Raw genomic sequence first — 19168 nt, 5'->3', positions numbered from 1 at the left:
GGTGTTATTTTGGGTCGGGATCACATGTGGTGTAGTCATCTCACAATTACGAGTAGTTTCTTGGAGCAAGTGAAGTCAGAACAAGAAACTGATCCGGAGCTGCAACAAATTGTGGGGTTGTTAGGAACTGATCAAGCCAAAGATTTTGCTTTTTGCCGAAATGGTATTCTTCGATTTCGAGGAAGAGTGTGTGTGCCGGGAACAGCAGAGTTGCGAAAGTTGATATTGGAGGAAGGGCATAAGAGTAGTCTCAGTATACATCCAGGAATGACTAAGATGTATAAAGACCTAAAAGAATCTTTTTGGTGGAGCGAAATGAAGAAGGATGTTGCAGAGTTTGTAGCTTCCTGTTTGGTATGTCAGAAGGCAAAGATCGAGCATCAAAGACCAGGTGGAATGTTACAGCAGCTGAATATTCCCCAGTGGAAATGGGACAGTATCTCGATGGACTTCGTAACTCACTTACCGAGGTCATCGAAGGGTCACGACTCCATATGGGTAATAGTTGATCGGTTGACGAAGAGCGCCCACTTTATATCCATCAATCAGAAGATGTCAATGGAGAAGTTAGTAGAGTTGTACATAAGAGAAATTGTAAGATTGCATGGTGTGCCAGATAACATTGTATCTGACCGGGATCCAAGGTTTACCTCGAGGTTCTGGCAACAGTTACAGGATGCTTTGGGTTCTCGGTTGAGCATGAGTTCAGCATATCATCCTCAAACAGATGGACAGACTGAAAGAACTATTCAGACATTAGAGGACTTGTTGAGGACTTGTGTTTTGGACCTTGGAGGTTGGAGTGAGATCTTACCGTTAGTGGAGTTCACATATAACAACAGCTATCATTCTAGCATTGGGATGACGCCTTTCGAAGCTTTGTATGGGCGAAGATGTCGAACTCCTCTTTGTTGGTTTCAAGATGGGGAAGCAATATCAGTAGGACCTGAGTTGTTGCAACAAACTACTGAAAAGGTGAAGTTGATTCAAGAAAGAATGAGAGCAACACAAAGTAGGCAAAAGTCGTACGCTGATCGGAGAAGGAGACCGCTTGAGTTCAATGAAGGTGATCATGTGTTTTTACGCGTGACGCCGATGGCAGGTGTGGGTAGGGCTATCAAGGCGAGGAAGTTGTCTCCTAAGTTTCTTGGTCCTTATGATATTCTTAGGCGGATTGGACCTGTAGCGTATGAGATAGCGTTACCACCGCAGTTGGAAAACCTGCATAACGTGTTTCACGTGTCTCAATTGAGGAAATACATTCCAGATCCTACTCATGTACTAGAAGTTGATGATATACAAGTTAATGAAGATCTTACAATCAAAGCTGGACCAATCAGAGTGTTGGAGGTGCAGACGAAAAATCTGAGGGGAAAGGAAATTCGCACGGTGAAGGTGTTGTGGAACGAGGAAACCCAAGAGATGACGTGGGAGCTTGAAGAGTTTATGAGAAATGAGTACCCATTTCTGTTTGCGTAGTAGCCTTAATTTTCGAGGACGAAAATTTTTGGAGTAGGGGAGAATGTAAGACCCTTGTAAACTCAAAATTTTACCAAGTTGTAAAAATTTCAAGTTGTAGTGTAAAATAGAATGCTGTCAAAACTTGACATGGTTTACTATTTTAATTATAACTTTTTGTAGAAAATATGAATTTAGCTGATTCTTCTTTTATTGGATAGTAGACTCAAAGAGCTTCGATTTGAGTACTCATACGCGTATTTTCGACTTCGGTAAGGGGTTCAACCGAACTGTCAAAGTTGTGACAGATGTGCTGTCTGGGTGGATGGCGCCCGGCGCCGTTTTCTGTGGGGCGCCCGGCGCGAGAGTTGTCAGTTTTCGCGTTTTGGATCTAAAACACGTGGGACTTACGTGGAAAGTTGGGGAATCTGTTCCAGATCCAACATTTCGGTCCTTTGGGCCAGAGAAGAGCATGGGATGATCCTCTTTTTCAATTTTGAGTGATTCTTTTTGGAGTGAAGGGCCATGGTTGTCCCTTGGGGCAGATTTGAATAAGAGAAAGGGGTGGGATCTGCACTTGGACTTAGCTGCTGAATAACAAAGAAGAAAGTGGTCTGTGAGAGAGTTTTCTAGAGGTCTTTGGAGCAAGGTGCTGCCTAGATTTGTAGTGAAGGATTCAAGGTGTCACAAGGAGGTCTTCAAGAGGTAAGGGGGTTTAACTTGGGATATAACATAGTGTATGATGGGTAGAAGGTAACCATATAAATTGTTTCATGCTTTCTTCCTTGTGTGTTGAGATTAAATTTAACATGCTGAAGCATGTGTTTTTCTTCTTGGTTGTGAGTTTTATGAGTTTTGAGTATAACATGAGTTTTGGATATAAAACGCAGAATCTAAACCTGAACTGTTGCGATTGTTCCCAGATTTATTTGAGACCCTTCCCGATATCCAAATTAGCCTTGTGAGTAGTAAAATTAAAGATAATTGAGTCTAGTTTTCAACAAAGAAAGAATTAACTCAATTGGAGTTCGGTAGAGAGAGTAATGAGCAAAACAGTAAGCCAAGGTCAAAACTGAGAAGACCAGAGAGTGGTGAACTTTTCCGCTTTTTAATAATTTTACTGCAGCTAGATCTGTAGTCAAAAATTTTAGATTTATATGTCCAAAGAAAGATATTTGAGTCTAGTTTCCCGGAAATCAAGAATCAACTCAATTGGAGTTCGGTAGAGAGAGAAATGAGCAAAACAGTAAGCAAAGGTCAAAACTGAGAAGACCAGAGAGTGGTGAACTTTTCCGCTTTTTAATAATTTTACTGCAGCTAGATCTGTAGTCCAAAAATTTAGATTTATATGTCCAAAGAAAGATATTGGAGTCTAGGTTCCAGGAAATCAAGAATCAACTCAATTGGAGTTCAGTAGAGAGAGTAATGAGCAAAAGAGTCATCAAAGGTCAAAGCTGAACATACCTGAGCGTGATTAATGTTTCCGAGTTTTAATGATTTTACTGCAGCTATCCCTGTAGTCCAAAAATTTAGATTTATACGTACAAAGAAAGGTATTTGAGTCTAGTTTCTAGGAAATCAAGAATCAACTCAATTGGAGTTCGGTAGAGAGAGTAATGAGCAAAAGAGTCATCAAAGGTCAAAGCTGAACATACCTGAGCGTGATTAATGTTTCCGAGATTTAATGATTTTACTGCAGCTAGCCCTGTAGTCCAAAAATTTAGATTTATATGTACAAAGAAAGATATTTGAGTCTAGTTTCCAGGAAATCAAGAATCAACCCAATTGGAGTTCGGTAGAGAGAGTAATGACCAAAAGAGTCATCAAAGGTCAAAGCTGAACATACCTGAGCGTGATTAATGTTTCCGCGTTTTAATGATGTTACTGCAGCTAGCCCTGTAGTCCAAAAATTTAGATTTATATGTCCAAGGAAAGATATTTGAGTCTAGTTTCCAACAAAGCAAGAATCAACTTAATTGGAGTTTGGTAGAGAGATTTATGAGTAAAACAGTCAGCAAAGGTTAAAACTGAGAAGACCAGAGCGTGGTGAAAGTTTCAGCTTTTTAATAATTTTACTGCAGCTAGATCTGTAGTCCAAAAATTTAGATTTATATGTCCAAAGAAAGATATTTGAGTCTAGTTTCCAATAAAAAAAGAAATGAACTCATTTGAAGTTATGTACAGAGAATTATGAGTAAAATAACAAGAAAAGGTCAGTGTAGACAGCATTCAATTTTTTACTCGTTGGGAATACTTATCTACACTCTTTGGCCAAGAGTGTGGGTAAGAGGGTATTGAGAATTTTCTTCCATTGTTGGAAGAGGAAAGAATGAATTATGAGAATGAGAGGACTGAAAGAGATTGAGGTTGAGTGTGATGGTGAAACTGTGAGAGCAAGCGTTCTGTCATTTCCTTAGAATTCTTGTCGAATCGATGGTGTTCGTATTGCGATACGATAGTGTGTTGAGTCTCTGCTGAGACTGAGATTCGAGTGTCACCCTTTCCTCGTGCGCGGGGACTAGAGGGGGTTGAATGTCTCGCCCAATGACTTCGGCTCGTGTGAGTATAGTGCTCGGTGGGTGCGCCTAACCGAAGTTTTTACTCGTAATTCCTTGAGAGGTCGGGGAGATAGGTCTGAAGTTGCGATGGAGGACGGCTCGAATCGCCCTGTTTTGCGAAACAGGTTTGATACGACAAAATTCAAGAAAACAACAGAAGCTTGAGTAAATGATTGAGTTGTGAGCTTAATATTGTGATGTATTGTAATATTATGATCTTGATAGTCTGAGTGGTGATGGTCTGAGTTACGAGTTGAATATTGTGTTGTATTGTAAGGTTGTGACTAGGATAATCTAAATTATGATATTTTGATATTTAAATTATATGCTATGTTAGGTTCCTCGTTACTCACCCTGAAATGTTGTGGTTGTGGTTTCCACCTACGATGATTGTACTTGTACGGGAGTAGATGGCGTTGCAGATGAGGCAGAGATGAAGTAGCACAACGAGAGTTATGGGAATGACTATGGGGGACTTATCATGTTTTAAGTAATTTTATGTTTTGAATATTGAATTTGATATTTGTAAGGCTTAAACTTTATGTTGTAAGACGCTTAAATTTTTGATGGTTTAGTTCCGCGATGTTAATTAAAAAAAAAAAAATTGGCGTAAAAGTTTTGATTTCGTTATTTTTCTAGTGGCGCCCTGATAAGGGGTGTTACATGGTCCCGGGGAATCTCTTTAGGTGAGTGATGGGGGGTATGCTTGCACTTGTCCGGGGAAGCTCTTGTTCAAAGTGATGGAGGGTGACATTGTGTACTTGCCCGGGGAATCTCCCTATAGAGTGATGGGAAGCAGCACTACACATTGGGGTAATGTGTAACCGCCCGAGGAATCTCTTACATTTATGTAAGAGTGATGGGGTGACGTGGGGTACTAGTCCGGTGAAGCTCGAGATAATTAAATTGGCGTTGTGCTTGCGGGCCCGGGGAATCTCTTTAAGCGAGTGATGAGGGGTATACTTGCACTTGTCCGGGGAAGCTCTTGATCAGAGTGATGGAGGGTGACTTGTGTACTTTCTCGGGGAATCTCCCTATAGAGTGATGGGAAGCAGCACTACACATTAGGGTAATGTGTAACGGCCCGGGGAAGCTCTGAAAAGAGTGATGGGAGTGACGCTAGTACATATTGGTGTATGTATTTTGATTGATCTGTAATATTGGTGGATGTAGTCTGATTTATTTTGTAATGCATATTGGTGTATGCATTCTAATTTGATATTTTGATACATATTGGTATATGCATAAGGTTGAAGCATAATTCGTACTTGGGTATATAGTTTGATCTGGTTAAGGTGTGGATGATAGTATGTTATTATGAGTATATTTATGATGTATATGAATTGTATTTTTGTTACCTCACCCTTGCTTGTTTGTGCATGTGAATGCGATGATCGTATAATGTGTGATGTTATACGGGAGCAGATGTTATTGCAGATGTGATGGCTGATGTTACTGAACATGCATAAAGGATGAAAGAGAGATGGGATAGATGACTGGGAATGTATTTGTTTATTTTCGATCCTGACTATTTAAACGTTTTATTTTCGGAATAATCGGTTTGTAATAAATATCGTACTATTTTTCCGTTGAGGTTGAATATTAAAATTTGAATTTTTACTTACGTGTTTTACGGAAAATTTAGTCGGCATAACACCAAATTTCGGGGTGTTACACTGACCGATCGGTAGCCAATGAGTCTGACCGATCGGTAGCCAGTGAGCTTGTAGTAACATTTTGGATTAGGATTCTAAATCCTGCCGAAACAAAGTGTAATGAATAATCTAACATCCCAAAATATAGCATAATATTATATCATTGATTAATCACATATAACAATATAATAGATCAGTTTTTCAAGACTTAGTAAAGTATTTAACAGTTTAGTTATCCAAAATACCTATAAAACTAAAAACTGTACAGAGTATCATAAGTCTAAATCAAGACATAGGAAATAAATCGAACGGTTCTACAACTATGTTTTTACACATCATCACATACCGAACGGTCATACAATACCCTGTATAAACCGATCGGTTTACAAAAGATAAGTTAAGCCTAATGACCGAACGGTCCTAACTAAGCTGCAGGATCCTCGCCTTCCAACGCTTGTTCCACCGACACACTCATCTCCTTCTACTCACATCCATGGATGATCATTGCAAGAGAAAAGTCAATCAAACGGACAATACAAAACAAAACAAAAAAGTAGGGTAAGCTAATGAATTTAATTATAAACACATCTCTACATTTCGTACAAGTTCAAATCATGCGAGACCGAATGCTACCTCATGCCAACATCGAATACAAGCAATCATTTACACAATGAACACCACAATTCCTTGTAATTAGGGTAGCCCCAAAATTGCTTCCCTCGTTCTTAGCAGTTTTTGTCACTCTCAAGACATCAACTTCCCCACAATGGCATATTTGTGTTCTAACCAATCCTCTAGATGAACCACCATGAGAGATCCTCATGAGCAAGATGAGCAACACTGATTCAATAACATTGCCCTTTCTAAGTCAAGGTGCAAGGACAGAACTAGACTCGTGAAGCAACCTTAAAGAGCATGCAACACTTTTTCAACGAACTCTCAACTTCGTCAACCAACTCGCAAGGAAGGAAGAAGACTTTGTCAACTAAGACCCACCACACAACTGGCAACACAAAATAGTAACCTCCAAACTCCACTTGGGGAACAAACTTCACTTAGGACAACCACCTATAAGTTCCTCCTTTGTAAGCACATGTCAACAACACCGTTGCACAATAGATTTAAACATATGTACTCCTTTCAAATGTGTTTTCTCATGTTACTATACTATTTTGCCACATTATCACACAATTAACTTTGTTTCTGCAAAATTAATGGAATGAACTTGATTGATGCACATTACACAAAATGTGAACAAAGTTTACACTTTTTTAAAAGTGGAGACCAAATTGATACAGTGTAATGAAAGTAGAGACCAACAAAGCAATTAAACCTTAAAAGTAACTGTAAATATATAATTTATAAATAATTTCATTAAAATTGTTCCGTGGCTTTTATAAATAAGTTATTTTAAATAAAAAAATCAAAATAATTGATTTGATTATTGGAAAAAAAATTAATCATTTAATAAAATATGAAAGTACTGGTTTTTTTTAAAATATGTTATATAACTAAAATAACAGTATTATTTTGAAATGAGAATAGTAACACAATTTCTCAATTTTTTGAGAGAAGTTCACACGGAACAAATGTATAACTAAATTTTATCACATGACATATTTATGAACATGAAACGAATAAATTAGAAGTACAGTTGAAACCAACCACTGGAAAATTAAAACTGAAGGTTAATAAATAAATAGTCCTTAATCTTAGAGACAATAATCCAAGGCTTTTGCTTTATGTATCTTTGATTTTGTTTTTCATACATCTATTTGTATTCTTTATTCTTCTCTTGCATTGTCAAATTTGAAAATCATTTAAATTAAACCATTCAAAATAGTAATTTGAAATTTAGTTAACTAATATGTTGTAAAATATTACATATAGCGTTTCAAGATTTACAATTCATTTTCAGAATGAACTACATTCTAATGCACGTCGAATATAATAATTTATATAATTAAAAATAATAGTTTTTAAATTACTGATCAGAAAATGCATAAACTATTTTTAAAACATTAAATGTGAAAAAAATATAATTATCAATTTCAGATTTAAGAATTCATAATAGTTTTTTTTTTCTTGAAATATGAAAGTTTGTGTTTCAACTTTTGAATTATAACTTGCGCAGATGTGGTAGGTGAGGGAGTAGCAATTTCGTGTTGTCAGGTTAACTTGCATAGTACTGCTGTTGCTTTCACGTGCTTTTCAGGTCCCACGTTGCTTTAACTAACCCTATCAAAATATCTTATATACGGTTTTCGGGAAAGTATAAAAGTAGTACAATTTTTTCGGGAAATTATCTGTTTTTTTGTTTAGATTGTTCGGTTTTTACAGTCTAAGTTCGATTGACCTCTGTCTGGGTCGTTCGGTGGACTTCACTCTTAACCGTTCGGTGGACTTCACTCTTAACCGTTCGGTGGACTTCACTCTTAACCGTTCGGTGGACTTCACTCTTAACCGTTCGGTGGACTTCACTCTTAACCGTTCGGTGGACTTCACTCTTAACCGTTCGGTGGACTTCACTCTTAACCGTTCGGTGGACTTCACTCTTAACCGTTCGGTGGACTTCACTCTTAACCGTTCGGTGGACTTCACTCTTAACCGTTCGGTGGACTTCACTCTTAACCGTTCGGTGGACTTCACTCTTAACCGTTCGGTGGACTTCACTCTTAACCGTTCGGTGGACTTCACTCTTAACCGTTCGGTGGACTTCACTCTTAACCGTTCGGTGGACTTCACTCTTAACCGTTCGGTGGACTTCACTCTTAACCGTTCGGTGGACTTCACTCTTAACCGTTCGGTGGACTTCACTCTTAACCGTTCGGTGGACTTCACTCTTAACCGTTCGGTGGACTTCACTCTTAACCGTTCGGTGGACTTCACTCTTAACCGTTCGGTGGACTTCACTCTTAACCGTTCGGTGGACTTCACTCTTAACCGTTCGGTGGACTTCACTCTTAACCGTTCGGTGGACTTCACTCTTAACCGTTCGGTGGACTTCACTCTTAACCGTTCGGTGGACTTCACTCTTAACCGTTCGGTGGACTTCACTCTTAACCGTTCGGTGGACTTCACTCTTAACCGTTCGGTGGACTTCACTCTTAACCGTTCGGTGGACTTCACTCTTAACCGTTCGGTGGACTTCACTCTTAACCGTTCGGTGGACTTCACTCTTAACCGTTCGGTGGACTTCACTCTTAACCGTTCGGTGGACTTCACTCTTAACCGTTCGGTGGACTTCACTCTTAACCGTTCGGTGGACTTCACTCTTAACCGTTCGGTGGACTTCCTTGATTATTTGAGAATAATGGAGTGTGAGTAGAATGTGAATGGAACCGTTAGTGGAACGTATTGGAATATGAATTGAGCGGCTTGTGGTCTTGACTCTCTATTTATAAATTGTCTCATGGACTTTAACCTGACATAAGCCCAATAAAATATAAACAGAATAAAATATAAATATACTTACATAAAAATCTGGTTAGTTGTTTATAACCTACTTATCAATATCTTTAATTAGATATTCTTGATTATTTTATCATCTGTTGGATTACTGACCTAATAATAGCTTTAAGCGTGTAGGCCCAATTACAGGTAGACTGATCGACTTTATTCAATAACTGCTCGGTCCATATTTCATACGATACATTATGCTCCCCAAGTTCGAGTTAAGCGTTCGGCTTTAGTCGTGGTTAACTATAAGACTTATAAGTTTGAGGAATGTTGTTTTTCCTGTACTGAGGAACTTGCTTTTCATGTAATTTACTTCGTTGCTTCTTTGGTGGTTTACTTGTAAGGTCATGTGATGTTACTTTTTTTTTTGTCACAGTCTTTTGAAAAAAAGTTCAATCAAATTATAACAAAGCGTTTTCTTTATAGACATTAGCGCAATTGCTTTGGGTTATCAATCACACTATCTTAGGTAACATTATTGATAATAGTTAATTTTAGGTTTAAACCCTCCCTTGGTCCTCAAGTTTATATGAAAATCTCAGTTGGGTCCTCAAGATTTTTTCTGTCTCAATTGGGTCATATTTTTTGTAAAAGTGAGCACATTTTGCCATGACCGTTAAGTGTTGTGAGACGGCGTTAAAATGGTGTGAGCTGGTGCACAGAGAATGTGGTGATGTGTTTAGGGTTTCTTACGTGGACTGTTTTGTTTAAAATAATAGTGCTGATGTGGCATAACCCTTTATTCATATTAGGTATATCAGAATTAGGGATTTGAAAATCGGAATTGGGGATTTATTTTCGTTGTTGCGAGACGAAGCGGAGGACGAACAAGAACTCGAATCTCGAACAAGACGAAGAGGCCAGCTAATAGTTGACGCGACTAAGGTAAGATACTTCGTTTCGTCTTTGGTTTTCTGTTTCAGTACATAAGTGTGATTTGTGGTCTTGGACAATTGGGTTTTTGTCTTGGTCTGTATGAATTTTTATAATGCTTTGTGGTCCCCATTTTGCATGTTCAATTGTTACATTGTTTATCAGTTGTAGTGGTCCCGAATTTCGTTTCTTGAATTGTTTATGAGTTGTAGTGGTCCCCTGTCTATGAGTGTTTCGTTAGTGGGGATGTTACTTTGTTCCCTGTCCCCCTGTCTTTGTCGGTGTGAGTGTTTAGTTAGTGAGTGAGTGTTTCCGTAGTTGTAGCAGTGTAATATTCGAAACAGTTGTTAACCCCCATAATGTACAGGTTATAAAAGGAAGTTGTTGATATGGATGAGGAACGTATTAAGGTGGTGGTCCACCATTCTGGAAATTTTGTGAGTGATGATAATGGGAACTTAAGCTTTGAAGGAGAGAGAGCAGAATGGTCTTGTGATCCAGACTTGTTTAGCTATTTTGGCATAGTAGCGTCAGTCAAAGAATTAGGTCATATGGACATCAAAGAGTTATGGTACGGTTTAGGAGGTCAGTCTGTGCACCCAGATAGGTTAGAATTATTAACTGATGATAGGGGTGCCATGCACATGTTGAACATTGCTAGGTTAAATGATGAAGTTCATCTGTATGTGGTTCATAATATGATGGAACCAGAAATAATAGAAATGATTGATTGGGTTGGTGGTCAAGTTGATGATGAAGGTGATGTTGCAAGACAAGTGGAGGAGGTTGAGGTTGAGGTTGTTCGTGATGGTCAACTTGGAACAGAAATGGTGGAGGGTGAGGGGGATACTCATGAGGGTGAGGTCCATACTGAAGTTGAAACAGAAATGGTGGAGGGTGAGGGGGATACCCATGTGGGTGATGTTGAGGTCCATACTGAAGTTGGAAGAGAAATGGTGGAGGGTGAGGGGGATGCCCAGGATGGTGATGGTCTGGATCATACTGGAGTAGGAAGAAAAATGGTTGAGGGTGAGGATGATGCCCATGAGGGTGATGGTGAGGATCATAGTGATGGTGGTACAAAAATGGGTGAGGGTGAGGGTGATGGTGAGGATCATAGTGATGCCCATGAGGGTGAAGGTGATGGGTATGAGGGTGAAGGTGAGGATCATAGTGATGCCTATGAGGGTGATGGTGAGGATGTTGAGATCCATCATGTAGAGGAAGCTGAGGTACATGATGTAGATGATTTTGAGCTAGAGGATTATGAAGAGGATGATGATTTAGAAGACAGTGAGGGTGATGCACATCAGGCAGAGTCTGAGGACGAAGATGATAGAAGTGAAGGAAGTCTAATTGATGTCAGCGTGCATTGTGACATTGGGACTTCTAAAGGAAATGTGGGAGAACAAGCTTCCAGTGCCTTACTTGAGTCTGAACGGTCAACAGATAATGAATTTATTCATGATATGCATGGGTTGTCTGACAATGAGTGGTTATCAGAGGAGTTGTTTAGTGGATCAGATAGTGAGGACAATCATGTGAAGAATAAGATAAGGTTTCCCACTTTTAGTATGCCTAAAACTTTGGAGGATTATAAATGGGAAGTAGGAACCTATTTTGCTGAGAAAAATGAATTCACAGATGCCATAAGGACTTATGCACTAAGTAATGGGAGAAGTTTAAAATTTATTAAGAATGACAAGAAAAGGATTTCTGTCAAGTGCTTGGGTGGAGGAGGAAATTGTAAATGGTATGCGTATTGTTCCTTTAGGACTGATATCAGTGCATGGCAACTGAGAAAAGTGTTTGATAACCACAACTGTAGTAGAGATTTCAATGTTAAGTTGATGACTTCAAAGTGGTTGAGTCAAAGGATGGAGAAAACTGTGAGAGAAAATCCTAAAATGAAGGTCATGGACATTAGGGATAAAGTTACTAGGAAATGGAATGTAGGAATTTCAAGAAATATGGCGTTTAGGGCAAGAGCAATGGCAAGAGATAAGGTTGAAGGATCATTCAAAGATCAATACAGAAGACTTCACGATTATGGTCATGAGCTGCTGAAAACAAATCCAGGAACAACAGTACAAATTAAAGTTGATAACATTAATGGTGAGGTCATATTCCAAAGATTTTATGCATGCTTGAAGGCATGCAAGGATAGCTTCATTTGTTGTAGACCTATTATTGGCTTGGATGGATGCTTTCTGAAAACCAAGTATGGAGGGGAGTTACTAACAGCAGTGGGAAGAGATGGAAAAGACTCCTGGACTTGGTTCTTGGAGCACCTTATTGAGGACCTTGGTGGGGCAGCTGTATGTGCAGGATGCACATTTATTTCAGACCAACAAAAGGTCAGTGAATGTTCAATATGTTTTACATATAACTGAATATCTTCATTAAACAAATGTTAATTACAATATGTTGAATATGTCAGGGTCTTTTGCCAGCAATCCAGGATCTTCTACCTGGTGTAGAACAAAGATTTTGTGTTAGGCATTTATATTCAAACTTCAGAAAAAAATTTCCTGGAAAAAACCTTAAACGTCTGATGTGGCGGGCAGCAACAGCAACACACCCACAACAATGGGAGACTGAAATGAGGAATATTAGAGAGATAAATTTAGACGCATTTAAATATCTGATTGCCATCCCACCTAGGTATGCATTAAGTCTTCTAATTATTTACTATTAACCATATTTCAATATTTGCTTGCTTGCCATGACACATACTTGACTAGTTATATTCACTGATCCCAGGTTTTGGTCAAGATCTAGATTCACCTCTAGATCACAATGTGACACTCTTGTCAACAACATGTGTGAGGGCTTTAATAGTGTGCTAGTTGATAGTAGGTCTAAGCCTATTATTAGCATGTTAGAAGACATAAGGGTTTACATAATGAAGAGATGGGCTGCCAACAGGACAAAGATCACATCATATCAAGGTTCAATCTGCCCTAAGGTTTTTAGCAGATTTCAGAAGGAGTCCTGGTTAACTAGATATTGGTTACCAAGGTAACTTTTATGATGTGTGTTTCCATTCATGTTAACTTTCTTTCCATTTATTGTGATCCATCTAATTGTGTTTTGAATTGTGTATTACATATAGGTGGTCAAGAGAAAAATTATTTGAAGTGAAACATCTTTCAGAATTTGGTCAGCAATTTGTTGTGAATATTGACACCATGGACTGCACATGTAGAAAATGGGCAATTACTGGCATTCCGTGTACTCATGCCATCACTGCAATGAAATTTTTGAATATAAATGCAGAAGAATACATTGGCAACTGGTTTAGGAAGTCTACTTATGAAGAGACTTACAACACAATCATTAACCCTATCAATGGACAACATGTCTGGGATGTTACACCCTATGCAGATATATTACCACCAAAGAAGAGGACAATGCCAGGAAGGCCCAAGAAGAAAAGAAGACTAGAGGAGTGGGAGTTGAAGAAGAATAACAGTGAATTAAGAAAGGGTGGCCAGAGGAAAACATGTGCCATCTGCAAAGAACTTGGACACAATAGAAAAGGCTGTCCACAAAGACCTCCAGCAGCCCAATCTTCTCAAGTCACCCAATGATCTAATGTACTGAACACAGTCTGTACTGATCCTAAATTTATATTTTGTAGCAAATGTTTGGTCTATCATTTTGAACACAGTCTGTGCAAATGTATTGTTATGATGTATTTTGGATATGTAAGACAATGTTGTTATCATTTTGAACAACTTCTGTTATCATCTAAGACAATTGAACAGCTTCTGTTATCATCTAAGACAATGTTTGTGGTTATCAGAAAGTGATTACTGCCCAATTTTCTTATCACTCATCAACTTTATTTCTCATTACTTTATTGCTCATTGCTTTATCATTATTCCACTTAAAATAACAATACAATTAAATGAAATTAAATGACACACATTATCACTGTAATAACTCACCAACATTAATAAAACACACATTACATATAAGCCAAGTTTGAAGTCTGATAACATTAATAAAACACACATTACATATAACCCAAGTTTCAAATCTGATCACAGATGACACAACATCAACCAACTTTCACCAACATTGCTAATACAATTACATTCAAAACAAATATGACAAAGATCATCCCCACTAACAATTTAAACCACTTATCTAACTTAACTAAACTTTTCTCTATACAACCCAGTCTGATCTTTGGACAATATGTTTCTTCCATTTGCAACACACTGTCTTCCATGCTCATGACACCCACTTCTTCAGTTCTTTCACTATCAGTCCTTTCTTCTACATTCAGCCATTTTCCTTCATTTCCTTCGTCAATGCACCACTTGAAGAAGTTGCAACCAACCAATTCTCCACTCCCACCCTGTTCAACACCAACACACACACCTTCGTCAAAACCCAAATAAATAGACATAGATTTATTGTTATATCAAACTGACCTTGAAGTTAGGGCAACCCCAGAATTTTTTCCCCTTGTTCTTAGGGGTTCTCGCAGTACGAAACACTGCACTGTGACCACAGAGGCATCTTGGGTTTCCATCCAAGCTCCTAACACTGCCACTACTGCGTTGCATGGCCGAACCCAAACATTGGCAAGAGGAAGATGAACGAGACATCCTTACCACCACCTCAACAGTGCTTGCCCAAGACGTAAGACACCAGCTCTGGTTCACCAAGACGAAACACGATCCTCTCCAACACGAGAATATACTTTGGATGAGATGGGATGCCCTTAAATGTTAGGGCTTCGTAGCCTACGTGGATAAAACACAACAAACAGTCAATTTTAATGCACAATGCCACGTCCGTAAATGGAAAAATCCAGCTCACACCATTTTAACGCCGTCTCACAACACTTAACGGTCATGGCAAAATGTGCTCACTTTTACAAAAAATATGACCCAATTGAGACAGAAAAAATCTTGAGGACCCAACTGAGATTTTCATATAAACTTGAGGACCAAGGGAGGGTTTAAACCTTAATTTTACAATGTTGTTGGAGTTTTTTTTTGTTATTATTAATTTTTTTGAATTGATAATAACAACTAAAAATTCCTTCCACATATATTATCATAAAGAAACAATTATAATCAATTTTAATTAAAAAAATGTCCTAGTCAATAATATTTTCAATTAATTTGACGAAATTACAGTTAAAATCGACTTCAAAAGAGAATTATATATATATATATATATATATAGATTATTTTTTGACAATTATAATAAACTAATAAAAATATTTAGTATTAATAATTTTTTTATAAGTAATCATATTTTTATAAACTCAGTTAAAGATGAATTATTTTATAAGTTCAAAAAAATATTAGAAATGATAAAAAACTTAATTTAAGAGAAACAATGTTAGATATTCTAAATAAAGTGCAATGAATAGACTTTAATGATTTCACTTTTTGGTTATTGTAATAGAAAGTGGTTTTTAATTATTATATCATAAAATAGTTTTAATTGGTTGAATAGAAAATAGATGTTGAAATAAAAAGTGGTAATTGTAATAGGAAGTGAAAGGTTGTTGGAATGGTAAAAGTATGTAAAAATATATCATAGCAGTGAAATAAAAAAATATACATTTATACATGTACCTGAGCAATCAAAATAAAAGAATAAAAATAACATGAAAACAACTTAGAATGAAAACAACTTACGATGAAAATACACTATCCATTACCTAAATCTCCAAATATTAAAAAAACATTTAAGTTAAAACATCCAAACACAAGATTCATTACAAAAATAATTATTTTATTTTTGGTAGTTTTATAAATCTCGAATAATTTTCCGCGGTTTAGGCATACAGTATAATGAAAGTAGAGACCAACAAAGCAATTAAACCTTAAAAGTAACTGTAAATGTATAATTTATAAATAATTTCATTAAAATTGTTCCGTGGCTTTTATAAATAAGTTATTTTAAATATAAAAAAATCAAAATAATTGATTTGATTATTGGAAAAAAAATTAATCATTTAATAAAATATGAAAGTACTGGTTTTTTTTAAAATATGTTATATAACTAAAATAACAGTATTATTTTGAAATGAGAATAGTAACACAATTTCTCAATTTTTTGAGAGAAGTTCACACGGAACAAAACTATGTATAACTAAATTTTATCACATGGCATATTTATGAACATGAAAAGAATAAATTAGAAGTACAGTTGAAACCAACCACTGGAAAATTAAAACTGAAGGTTAATAAATAAATAGTCCTTAATCTTAGAGACAATAATTCAAGGCTTTTGCTTTATGTATCTTTGATTTTGTTTTTCATACATCTATTTGTATTCTTTATTCTTCTTTTGCACTGTCAAATTTGAAAATCATTTAAATTAAACCATTCAAAATAGTAATTTGAAATTTAGTTAACTAATATGTTGTAAAATATTACATATAGCGTTTCAAGATTTACAATTCATTTTCAGAATGAACTACATTCTAATGCACGTCGAATATAATAATTTATATAATTAAAAATAATAGTTTTTAAATTACTGATCAGAAAATGAATAAACTATTTTTAAAACATTAAATGTGAAAAAAATATAATTATCAATCTCAGATTTAAGAATTCATAATAGTTTTTTTTTTCTTGAAATATGAAAGTTTGTGTTTCAACTTTTGAATTATAACTTGCGCAGATGTGGTAGGTGAGGGAGTAGCAATTTCGTGTTGTCAGGTTAACTTGCATAGTACTGCTGTTGCTTTCACGTGCTTTTCAGGTCCCACGTTGCTTTAACTAACCCTATCAAAATATTTTATATACGGTTTTCGGGAAAGTATAAAAGTGGTACAATTTTTTCGGGAAATTATGTAAATGGGTAATGTTTCGGTAGATTTTGTTCGGATTGAGACACTAAATTTATGATGGTCCAATGTTTTACCTCTTTTTTCCGCTTAGATCTTTTGGCTTTTACAGTCTAATTTTTCGGTTGACTTTTATCTGGGAACTTCACTCTTAATTGTTTGATGGACTTTTAGTGAATTGTTTTTATTGTTGATTATTTGAGAATAATGGAATGTGAATAGAATGTGAATGGAATATTAGTGGAACGAATTGGAATATGAATTGAGCGTACCTGACATAAGCCCAATAAAATATTTATTTATAAGTTGTCTCATGGACTTTAATTTGACATAAGCTCAATAAAATATAAACAGAATAAAATATTAACATACTTACCTAAAAATTTGGTTAGTTGTTTATAACCTGCTTATCAATATCTTTAATTAGATATTCTTGATTATTTTATCATCTGTTGGATCACTGGTCGAATAATAGCTTTAAGCGTGTAGGCCCAATTACAGGTAGACTGATCGACTTTATTCAATAACCACTCGGTCCATATTTTATACGATACATTATGCCCCCAAGTCCGAGTTAAGTGTTCTGCTTTAGCCGTGGTTAACTATAAGACTTATGAGTTTGAGGGAGGTTGTTTTCGTTGTAGTGAGGAGCTTGCTTTCCATGTCCTTTACTTCGTTGCTTCTTCGGTGGTTTACTTGTAAGGCCGAATACATGTGATTCGGTCATTATCATCAAAATCTCTCGGTTGATGAGAGGGAATTACCTCTCGATCTTTAACATCATCAACTCTCTAGCTGAAGAGAGAGATTTACCTCCACTAGTACAAAAACAGCGTACAACGTCAAATATTTTGGGCCTTTCACGTCGAATTCGAGAACGACGTCATATCGGGAGACGTTAAATTGACATTGAATTTAAAAACTTCAACCTTAAATTTAACATCGAATTTTATCAACAAACGACATTAAAAATTTTTATTTTTTTAAATTAATTGTGATCTTTTTTACAACTCTACAAGATCTGGAAAGTAGAAAAACAACAAATTTCAGTTTTTGGTATTTTGTAAAGCATGAACTATGAACGTGTAATATAGTATCAACAACAAACAACAATGACAAACAACTAACAAGTCCAATCAAACAACAAACAAGTTCAATCAAACAACAACAAATAAGTTCACCCAAACAATAACAACAAACAAATTCAACAAAAAATAACAAGAAACAAGTTCAACAAATAAGTTCTTCAAAACAAAAACGAAAACTAACCTTGGTTCATCGGAATAAAGTGTTGCCACATGTGAGAGAGAAAGCAGAATGCGCCTTTGAAGGACAACAACACAAAAATAATCGGTCAAAACAAACAAAAATCATATATAAAGTAGTAAATTAACATGCATTTGTATCAAATAAAAGAAATATTACATGTGATGGTCGTCAAACTTCTCTACTTCCAGCATGTGCCTCCTCCAACCCTGATGCTTTACTCCCTTAACGTGGTGGCTGTTTGGACGTGCCAAAAAGAGGAGGACCTTCCCTGTGCCATCTCCTGCTTATTTCTCTTCAAGATGCTGCTGGAACGCTCTTCTCCCTACTGCTGGAAGCTGCTTCACGTGGCTAGATTGCTGCCCTTCATTTGCATGTGCATCTCTTTTCTTCTCCAAGCATTTCCTTCACGTGCGCTGGTCAGTGAGTCTCCTCCTTGCTTCCAGCCATGCCTCCAGCTCTTGATAAAACACTTCTTCTTCCATTATAAAGAAAAGAAACTTCTGCTGTTTTCTCTGCACTGTGGACGTATCAAAAGGAAGCAAAGGGTCCTCCATTCTTATCACGGTGCTTCCCTTCTCGGCTGGCTTGCAACTCCAATCCAGAATCAGCGTGCCATCTTCTTCTTTCCAGCTCAACAATATGAGTGCTGCTGTTTCCGTGGGCTGGCCATGACTCTTTCTCTCCCTCTCTGGTTGCTGATGCGTGATTCTACCTAGAAAGCTTGCATGGATGGAAGTTGGTCTTCTTTCCAACCAATGAGTCCCTTAATTTTCCTTGCAACCGTGGGCTCCCTAACTTGATGGAGTGAGGATTCTTCTGCCCCCTTCAAGTCTGCACACTTGCAAGACTAAAATTAAATTCTTTTACGGGCCACTCTATTTTCAAATAAGAAGCGTGACCTCCACTCCCCTTAATAATACTAAATAAATTTCAGCCACTTAACTTCTCACGGCTGTGACCTTCAACAAGTGTGTCCCCTCCTTTTTCTCTTCACTTTGATTGTTGGATGAAAACAAGGAACAGTAGAATGTGAGTTGGATGCCACTTTAATTCCATGAAGCTCTCCA

The 19168-nt window shown here is 36.9% G+C and overlaps 3 protein-coding genes across 3 annotated transcripts; 2 read left to right on the top strand and 1 right to left on the bottom strand.

Moving 5' to 3' along the window:
• Positions 1-1095: 1095 nt before the first annotated feature.
• On the top strand, positions 1096-1479 carry LOC148201466 (uncharacterized). Its single transcript, XM_088108924.1, has one exon. The coding sequence runs from the start codon at positions 1096-1098 to the stop codon at positions 1477-1479; it is 384 nt and encodes a 127-aa protein (XP_087965050.1).
• Positions 1480-11880: 10401 nt separating this feature from the next.
• On the top strand, positions 11881-13596 carry LOC148201465 (uncharacterized). The gene is made up of 4 exons (XM_088108702.1): positions 11881-12360; positions 12444-12667; positions 12767-13024; positions 13119-13596. The coding sequence occupies exons 1-4, from the start codon at positions 11881-11883 to the stop codon at positions 13594-13596; spliced, it is 1440 nt and encodes a 479-aa protein (XP_087964828.1).
• Positions 13597-14028: 432 nt separating this feature from the next.
• Positions 14029-19168, bottom strand: LOC148201464 (uncharacterized). The gene is made up of 4 exons (XM_088110774.1): positions 18258-19168; positions 18102-18155; positions 14449-14763; positions 14029-14372 (listed from the first exon to the last, which is right to left on the bottom strand). Exons 3-4 carry the CDS (start codon positions 14623-14625, stop codon positions 14070-14072), a joined length of 480 nt encoding a protein of 159 aa, XP_087966900.1. The 5' UTR covers positions 14626-14763; positions 18102-18155; positions 18258-19168; the 3' UTR covers positions 14029-14069.

The sequence above is a fragment of the Vigna umbellata genome, chromosome 3 (genome assembly GCF_029865625.1).
Source record: "Vigna umbellata cultivar VRB3 chromosome 3, Vumbellata_1.0, whole genome shotgun sequence".
Classification (NCBI taxonomy): domain Eukaryota; kingdom Viridiplantae; phylum Streptophyta; class Magnoliopsida; order Fabales; family Fabaceae; genus Vigna; species Vigna umbellata.
Note: the sequence above shows the minus strand (reverse complement) of the source record. Positions and strands in the feature narration are given on the sequence as shown.